Genomic DNA, 9,925 nt, shown 5'->3' with positions numbered 1-9,925 from the left:
GCTGTTCCGTTGATCGGATCAACTGGAACCCTCGTCGTCGTGAGCGATGGAGTGCCAACAACAATAACCAATACATCTCATTCTTTCTAATGAAATTGATATCCTATGAAGGTAAAGTTTCTCATCTCAGAACTTACTGACTTCTTTCGTGTTAAAATTAGTACAAATAATTTGTTTTTGGACATATCTCAATTGGAAGGAGAAACAAAATCAAAATAGTCAAATTTCCGCTTTGAAAAAATTGTTTATCAAATAATGGGTGATCTCCATCGCTCGACGATGTCGATTCAATTGTTTGATCAACTGAATTGGTTGCTCGTGAATTAACGTGTAAGGAGCTGTACTTTTCACTGGTACTTGTACAGTTAACATTAGTCTCTAGAAGAATCAGAAGGATACAATGTGTAATAAGGTGGACTCTTTGAATTACAATCCACCTATCGGGATTCTTTACAGTTTCCATCAACTTAATTTTACTCACACAGAAGGAGGTCTACCCGAAACCCCCCAAAATTAGCCCAAGACGCTTAGTAGCGGGTTCGAACCTGAGAACTCATATTTGCGAGCAAACACCTTAAGTATTCGGCTTCAGCGAAAACTTGGCATACCAGCAGAGTAAATAATCGACTTCATTCACTTACACAACATCAGTCTGCCCGAGGCCATCGAAAATAAATTTTGCTTTAGATGCCACGTAGTGGCATTGAACCTGGGACGTCGAGTTTACGAAGCGAGCTTCTTAACCATTCTTTGCGTACCACTAGAAATAATGTAAAGTAAATACAAAATTCTAACACTGTTAATTAGATAGTTCCTGATATATTTTCATTAAGTCTTTAATGCTAAGCCTCTTCTTTATCTTGCTTCAAATCTCATGTAGTCTATAAAAATCCAACATAATATGAATCACCATTGAAATTAGTTTGTAAATTTTAAAATAATCTCTATAATAATTAATCATTCACATTTTAATAACTAGAAGGAAAATCAGATCGCATGAATTAATATCTCATTATTGTATAAAAATAACTGACTTATATCGAACCGATGTGCCAAATATTTGCATTCGCCACCGACACCTTGATGTTACAATTCTCGAACTCTTACCGGCTCAGCTCAGCCATAAATAGGCACTGTTTGCTGTTCATGGTCGCTAGCAGAAAGGAGTCACCGTACTTTCAGTCAACCTGCTAGAAACAACAACTAAATCTCCTTCAAATTACTCCTTACTGTCTTAAAAACTCAAAGGATAGATTAGATAACGTAGCCACTGTTAACACTAAGGAAACTGCAATGTTACGGCTGGAATGCTTTTGAGCATAGGTCTCTTTGATTAAGATTGACCTGGCTCTAAAAAAGAACAACAACAAATATAGTTTAAATGGCATCCCACAAAAACAACAAAAAGAAAAAAAAAACACAAATAAAACAAAACGAAACAAAAAATAGCCACTCAGCTGTTTGGCAAAGACTCAACAGAACACCTACATCACTAACGTGATTTACTTTCATTTTTCTCCTTTTTTCTCCAACTCTTGAATTAACCCCTGCAACTTTTAGCTAATTAATTATATATTACCTCCCCTTAGACCTCCACCTGACATCCAGTATGCGAATCTTCCCCCAGGTTCTAGATGAAACAGTTATGTTTACTCATTCTTTCCCACAACGTCAATATCTGTGTTTTTACCACTTTGTGAAAGTTGAGTGTTGATCGTGACTTTATTTTTAGAACCTCTGAAACTGGTGGGAGAGGAAGATATTCTCAAACTGGACACCTGACGAAAATGTTTGCAGCTGAGTGGAACCATAAAAGGCATTCAAGAATCAGGTGGTAGTGCTAAATCAGGTGAAGGATTATGTCAGCCGCTCAAAAATTGCAGTCATTCAAACTGATCATCGATCTCATTAATTACTAGTTTCAGTGGGCACAGTTCCTTCCTTCTGTTTTTCCTTTTTTTTTTTTAAACAATTACATACCTTCTGTTGCCAGTATATAAATTTCAGTATGTGTTTTATGTACAACATTGTGATTCAGAATAATTAACTGTGAGATAATATATAGGCCTAGCTTTGAGGGAATACATGAAAATATAAACATATTCCTCCTATGCTTTTGAATAAATTTATTGACGCAGTACAAATGAACTCATTTAATGTTTCATACTCTATCGGCGGAACAAGGAAGGAGATTTTTTGAATTGCCTTCCTTGATACAAATAAAAATCCATTATATACTTCGTTTCTATATTTTACATTTTATTATAAATCCTATTTTGATTTTAGAGTATGATTTTGGCAGTTCGGACCCCCACAAGTCTAATATTTTCTGAATGGTGCATGTCTACTCTACACGGTATGTATAAACATATTTTCTTGTAGTTCATTTATATCTAGATTATTGTAATCATTGTCGTTATTTAGACCCTGGTCGACTTTAGTGGAACGCTTCTATGATCAAACGAACTTCAGTCATGAGTACCTGGTCTTTTTTGAGGCATAGTATATCTAAGACTACATTATCAAACGACCTTCTATTTTTTCAAAACTGTAGGATGTAATAATGATGAAAATTCGTTGCTATTTCTGGTAAAGCAAATGAACATAGGGTATTCTGAAAAGTGGAATTAGTTTGATTGTATTGAAAGTAAAAGTTTTCCCAATTTTATTGTTTTAACAAAATAATTAATTAAAACTCTAGTGGGTCAACTCTTAAAAAAATGTTTTAAGTTTTCTCCCTTGGCTCTGTTGGCTTAGTTAATCTGTTCAACAATGTTTACCTCAACACGATATAGGTATAGTATTGATAAATTAAAGTTATCGCGCTTCGCACATTTAAGTATATCGGCCTTTAACCCACCATTACTCTTTTACTCTTTTACTTGTTTCAGTCATTTGTATGCGGCCATGCTGGAGCACCGCCTTTAGTCGAGCAAACCGACCCCAGGACTTATTCTTTGTAAGCCTAGTACTTATTCTATCAGTCTCTTTTTTTGCCGAACCGCTAAGTTACGGGGACGTAAACACACCAGCATCGGTTGTCAAGCGATGGTGAGGGGACAACCACAGACACACATACATATATATATACATATATACGATGGGCTTCTTTCAATTTCCGTCTGCCAAATCCACTCACAAGGCTTTGGTCGGCCCGAGGCTATAGTAGAAGACACTTGCCCAAGGTGCCACGCAGTGAGACTGAACCCGGAACCATGTGGTTGGTAAGCAAGCTACTTACCACACAGCCACTCCTGCGCATTAAATATAATTTTAGTATGGAGTGAAGTATCCATAGCTTTTCATAGCTCTTCTTGACAAAGAAAGAAGCAGTTGCATAAAATTGATGCGTTTAATGTTCAGTTTTTAAGCTTTATAGGCAATTTGCTGAAAAGAAAAAGAGTATCTTGAAGGGTGTGGATTGCTGGAGTGGAAAGTTTAAGCAAAGTGATCAACAAAGACATCGCAAGAGTAGTGGTAGGAGATAGCATTGTAAGAGAACCATCGTATTGCAAACAGAATATGAAGCGTTTACGATAATTGTCGGTTAAGATTGGTTTGGAAGATACAGGTTAGTATTGATCAAAGAGTTCACGTTGATAGACTACGAGTTAACGAGTATTATGTGCTTTTGATTAGTTTCGTTAACAACAGAATTTGGTCAACGTATAGTTCTTAGTATTAATAAGTATCTGAAGGCGGCAGCGAGCTGGCTGAATCATTAGAATGTCGGAAAAATGTTATTCTGCATTTGTTCCAGCATTTACGCTCTGAGTTCAAATCTCACTGGTGTCAATAGAATAAAATAAAGTAGTACTCATCAAATACTGAGGATGTCGATATCCGATAATCCCCTTCCATCAAAATTGCTGGCATTGTTTTTTAAATGAGAAACCATTACTAATTGTTTAAAGTGGATTAGCATACTGTATTTTGTTCCGGCTCTTTACATTCTGACTTCAAATTCCACCGAGGTAAGTTAATTAAATCAACTGTTCCCTTCCTGACTTCGTGCCTATATTAAAACTAACTCCTGATAATCGAAGGAGGGAGGGCGACGGCTTGTCAAAAAATCGTTAGAGCATCGGAAAAAATTACCTCTGGCTTAAAATGAAAGAGGCCGGAACAAATACCACAAAATAGTTTTTCCGGTACATTATTTACAAAGGACGGATAGGTATCCTCATCTTATTTGTTGTTATCACAACGTTTCGGCTGATGTACTCTCCAGCCTTCATCAGATGTTCTGGTGGAATTTCGAACCCAACCTTTTATTTGACTAATAGGGTACACTATTCTCACTCCCAACATCAGCAATATATGGAAGGAATGAGAACAGTGTACCCCTTATTCAAATAAAGCGTTGGGTTCGAAATTCCACCAGAACATCTGATGAAGGCTGGAGAGTACATCAGCCGAAACGGTGTGGTAGCAACAAACAAGGTGAGGACACCTATCCGTCCATTGTAAATAATGTATCGGAAAAACTATTTTGTGGTATTTGTTCCGGTTAAAATCCCGTGGGGTCAACTTTGCCATTCATTCCTTACGGGGTCAATAAAATAAAGCAGTTAAGAACTGGAGAGGATGGTATTGATCCACATTTTTCTTTCTAAATTGCTGGCCTTGTGCCTGAATTAAAAACCATTTGTTATTCAAAGAGAAAGGCGGTGGACTGACAAAATTTGTTACACTATTAGAAAAATGCTTTGCATTTCTTTTTCATTACTGTTCTTTATATTCTGAGTTCAAATCCTGTCTAAATCATCTAATTAAAGCAACTATTTCTTTCCCACAATATTTTTGGCCTTGAAAGACGGCGAGCTGGCAGAATCATTAGCACGCCGTGCGAAATGCTTAGCGGCATTTCGTCCGTCATTACCTTTTGAATTCAAATTCCGCCGCGGTCCACTTCTCCTTTCATGCTTTCGGAGTAGATTAATTAAGTACTAGTTATTATTATTATTATTATTATTATTATTATTATTATTATTATTATTATTATTATTATTATTATTATTATATTCTCTTACAAGAACCCAGTGGAGAGACAGAAAAGGTAGCGGTGTAGATAAAATGTTTTGCGGTAATTACTGTTATGCATTATGATTTTCTAATTCTTTCAGGCTAAACATTGCTTTGCATTACATTTGTCTTCGAGAAAACAAATAATAATCATGCATTCCCTATGTTTACATCATTTGTTGATATGAATCGGCGATACATTCGCAGACGCACACACACATTCGCTAACATACACACTCACAAAGCACAGCTTGTATATATATATATATATATATATATATATATATATATACTTGTTACCAGTTCGTATATGCTTGAGACATATTCGAACCCGTAAGTAAGCCATTCACTGTATTTTGTATATATATATATATAGTGGCTTCTCTCCCTTCTCACGTCCATGACACCAACCACGCGCTTCGTTTGTTCAACTCTTTCCCAATGCTCATATCAACATTTGGGATGCCTGGTTGGACGCTTGATGAGATCCGAGCCATTGATATGAAAACTCGAAAAATACTAACAAGCACACATAATCTCCACATAAACAGTGACGTAGACCGCCTCAGCCTAAAACAAAAACAAGGCCGTAGAGGTTTATCATTGACCCAAAATGCCTTTGAATGTTGTATCATATCTCTTCGGTAACATCTTTTAACCACCAAGTGTCGAAGTTCATCCCTTGACCAAGTTTGCATACATGAAGCTGATAACATCATAAGACTTGGAAGGCAGCTTCTTGAGCAACATTATTTCTCTGATAACCTAGAATACACACCGCAGATGAAAGGATGAGCCCATATGAGCTGAAGACTATGCATGGATATGTTAGTAGAAAAGTTCCGAGATGATAGTAACATTGATCATCAAAACAGTTCATCATGAACCAATAGCCAAATTATACTACTTCCTACTTTGAAGGTTATGCATTTACAATCCAAGAACAGGAAATATCAAACAAGTACCTGATGCACAAAAGGGACAGAGATGCAGGTAAAACAGTAAAATGTGACAACCGATGCAGCCTCTGTGGAGTTAACACCGAAAATATCATCCACATCATAAGCAGTTGTCCGAAAATGTCATCGCGGTATTATCTACCGATGAGACGTGATGTTATGGGCAGGACACAGTATAACAAGATCTGTCAAGAGAATAACTCCAAGGACAAAGAAATAAGAACCCACAGTATGGCAGAAGCCATAGCCACTCATAATAAAAAGGAGTACGGGTGGAATGTCCCAGTGAAAACCTCAATAAAATGTAAGCACAACAGACCTGATATAATGATTTGGAATAGAGAAGAGAAACCGTGCACAGTTGTAGAAATTAGATGCCCAGCTGATGTTAACTTAAAGCTGAAGATCAGTGAAAAAGAGAACAGCTATGCTGAACTATTGAGAAATCTGCAGTTACTCTATCTAAATTACAAGTTCAGGTTTATACCTGTAATTATTGGAGCCCTGAGATATGTAACACACTGCCTAAATATCAATCTTGAGAAATTAGGTTTCTCAAAACCAGAAAGGAGAAAGCTTACTGATCCAGTCGATTACTAGAACTGTAAATATCTGTAAAACTTCACAGAAGTTTAGCATTTAAATATATATGAGTATGTCTAGATATGCAACCATATGCATGAGAATACGTACATAAAGTAAAACATACAAATCTGCACATACACATACATACATACATACATACATACATACATACAAAGATACTCAGTTGTTGATGTTGAAAGGACTTTTGAATCTAGGTTAGAAACCGGTTCTTTCTCTATTGGCAATAAATCTTGCAATAAAACTGAACAATGACATACATACATACATACATACATACATACATACATACATACATACAGGCTAAGCTTCCTGAAATAGTTTTCACACTCTACGAATTTCTTAACGTACCTCAACTAAACCTTGGGAGAAGTATACTCCCTTTCTGCATAATAAATAATGGTGTGCATGGCTATGTCCCCGGTAAACTTGAGGATGATGTTAGCATTAACATGAAGTGTAGATTCTCTTAGAATCATGACTGTTACATCAAATCAGTTTTCGAAATTTATGCTTTTGTAATCAAGAGCAGGAGATAGCTAAAATATATCTAATCAACCAAAAAAGCAGTGAAGCCCTTCAACCCTCAAGGTACTTTGAAAAATGTTATTAAGTTAATATGTTTCAGTACTGCATGGCGTTGTTGCCGAAACAACATTCAATACCATTCATATGTAAGACTACCCAGGGATAAAAATGAAGAATACTTCTGATACTGAATACATACACTTGTTAACATAAGGAATATTGATGTAGCATTCCTATAAAGTCTTTCGGCAAGATTAAACAACATGTACAGTCATTGAGATCAAGTGCTATACCTATGTGAATATGTCTTTGAAAATAACTGAGAAAAAAATACTTTGGGCAATTCTTCGGAACTTACAGCTTCTTTACCAAAATTGTATATTCACATTAATACCTGAAATTATTGGTGTATTCAGCTACATCAATAAATGTGCAAGAGGGAATATGAGAAAAAACAAAAGTGACGTAGGATTTGAGGCACAGAACCACTTGTTCTTATATCATATCCAAGTTATAGGATCATTGATACTTTGTAAGAAACAAGCTCCTTTTGAGAAGAATTAAAACAACCATCCATCCATCCATCCATCCATCCGTCCGTCCGTCCGTCCATCCATCCATCCAGCTAGCCGGCCATACATATATACATACATGAAAATCTACATACATAAATACGACGTGCATAGAACTGACGTGCAAGCATTGAGGACTGTTTAAAAGATGTTTTTGAACATATAGTTTACAATAATGTCGAAGTAATTTTGCCTACATGAGTAACTATTTTGTTCTTCTGTTATATATGCAGAAATTCCCTTTTACGCACAAAATTAACGTTATTCAGCCCAGTTTACAAGAAAAAAAAAAACTTCCTGTATGTTGGATTTGCGATAATGGCTGACATTGATAACTCTGAAACCAAGAAACTAATCCCATACATGCATATATTCATCCATACTGTTTCAGCTGTTGCAAATGCATAAGGATATGTAACAATAGTTTTGAATAAAAGCCTGGGAATATTGATATTTTTGAAATATGAATAAAGCAAACTCATTGTCATCTTGCGAATCTAACTGATGAGTGGAACAATAGGGATTTGCAAAACATTACAAATGTTCTCTGTTTGATTTTTTCTTAAAATGAACATAAACATACATACATACATTAAATTATTGGTTCGTTAAGGTTTAGTTTTCTCCTTACTATAGAAAATATCGATAGTTTTTTAATCAGCTCTGTGTTAAGACTATTACGTGGAGGCGCAATGGCCCAGTGGTTAGGGCAGCGGACTCGCGGTCAGAGGATCGCGGTTTCGAGTCCCAGACCGGGCGTTGTGAGTGTTTATTGAGCGAAAACACCTAAAGCTCCACAAGGCTCCGGTGAACCCTGCTGTACTCTTCCACCACAATTTTCTCTCACTCTTTCTTCCTGTTTCTGTTGTACCTGTATTTCAAAGGGCCAGCCTTGTCACACTGTGTCACGCTGAATATCCCCGAGAACTACGTTAAGGGTACACGTGTCTGTGGAGTGGTCAGCCACTTGCACGTTAATTTCACGAGCAGGCTGTTCCGTTGATCGGATCGACTGGAACCCTCGACGTTGTAAGCGACGGAGTGCCAACCACCACCTAAGACTATTACACCCCCACACAAATTCATAAACGTAACTGTTTTGATTATTTGTGATCAATTTAATTTCCTATATTCAATCACGTCGCCTTACTCAACCTTTCTTGATCAAAGTTATTGACATGATTATTCATTCTTCTTAATATGAATATAATCTCAATTGATTTACAACTTTTAGTCTGCTGTATTAATTGGTAAGCACTCTCTCTACTAAGGAGATATAATGTGATATTACACTACAGTAAGATATTAGATGTTATCTTATGATAGTAAGATACATGATACTGCTAACATGGACAAAAATATCGAGAGATATTATTACTGTATATTTCACTTCGTGATCAATTCAACACCACGACATCTTGGGCAAATATCTTCTACTATAGCTTCGGGCCAATTAATGACTCGTGAGTGAATTAGGTAGACACAAACTGTTGAGGCCCGTCGTGTGTGTGTGTGTGTGTGTGTGTGCGTGTGTATACACATATACATAACTAATTGCACACACATATATATGTGGATATGCTTACATATACAGGTGTGTATGGGGGGGGGGGGGGCTGTGTGTCTGTGTTTGTCTCCTCACCGCTTGATAACCGGTGCTGGTTTGTGTATGTTCCGGCAACTTAGTCAATGAAAGGGTAAAAGAAACCGATAGAATAAGTATCAAACTTTAAAAAAAATAGCAATGGGTTCGAGTTGTTCAACTTAACCCTTCAAGGTAGTACCTCGCATGGTCGCAATCCAATGATTGAAACAAGTAAAAAGTAAAAGATATTACAAAAACCAAAAGAAGAAAAACATAAAAAAAACAAAGCAAAAGCAAAAAAGATGGGAAAGAAAAGAGATATTCTAGATTTTAAAAAATTGGCTTTATGTTTAGATTTTAAATCATTATTTGATTACAATTATTAATTGAATAAATTTGGTTTATTATTGCATTAATTACAAAATTTCTTTGATTTGTTTTTGGTTTTCCGTTGCTTTATTTACAGTGCGCAGATGGGATCTTTGAGAATTAAAAAAATTTTAATTACAATTTACTTTCAGGTCTATCAATTGCCATTGTGGTATCGCTGTTCATTTCCATCTGTATTGAAGGACTTCAAGAATACAGGAGTGCAAGAATATTGAAAGCTTCTCTTCGGAAACCAAGGTACATAATTCAATAATAATAATATT

The 9,925-nt window shown here is 36.1% G+C and overlaps 1 protein-coding gene across 2 annotated transcripts in view; it reads left to right on the top strand.

The window, feature by feature from the left end:
• The window catches only part of LOC106870040 (protein SLC31A2), a 161,882-nt gene that overhangs the window by 140,084 nt on the left and 11,873 nt on the right, over positions 1-9,925 (top strand). For both annotated transcript variants that reach the window (XM_089357641.1, XM_089357642.1), the window contains exons 3-4: positions 2,287-2,356; positions 9,794-9,899. In XM_089357641.1, the coding sequence (XP_089213767.1) occupies positions 2,287-2,356; positions 9,794-9,899 (176 nt within the window). The remainder of the gene's footprint in view (positions 1-2,286; positions 2,357-9,793; positions 9,900-9,925) is intronic.

Source organism: Octopus bimaculoides, chromosome 9 (assembly GCF_046866305.1).
Source record: "Octopus bimaculoides isolate indiv1 chromosome 9, ASM4686630v1, whole genome shotgun sequence".
In the NCBI taxonomy this organism is placed as follows: domain Eukaryota; kingdom Metazoa; phylum Mollusca; class Cephalopoda; order Octopoda; family Octopodidae; genus Octopus; species Octopus bimaculoides.
Note: the sequence above shows the minus strand (reverse complement) of the source record. Positions and strands in the feature narration are given on the sequence as shown.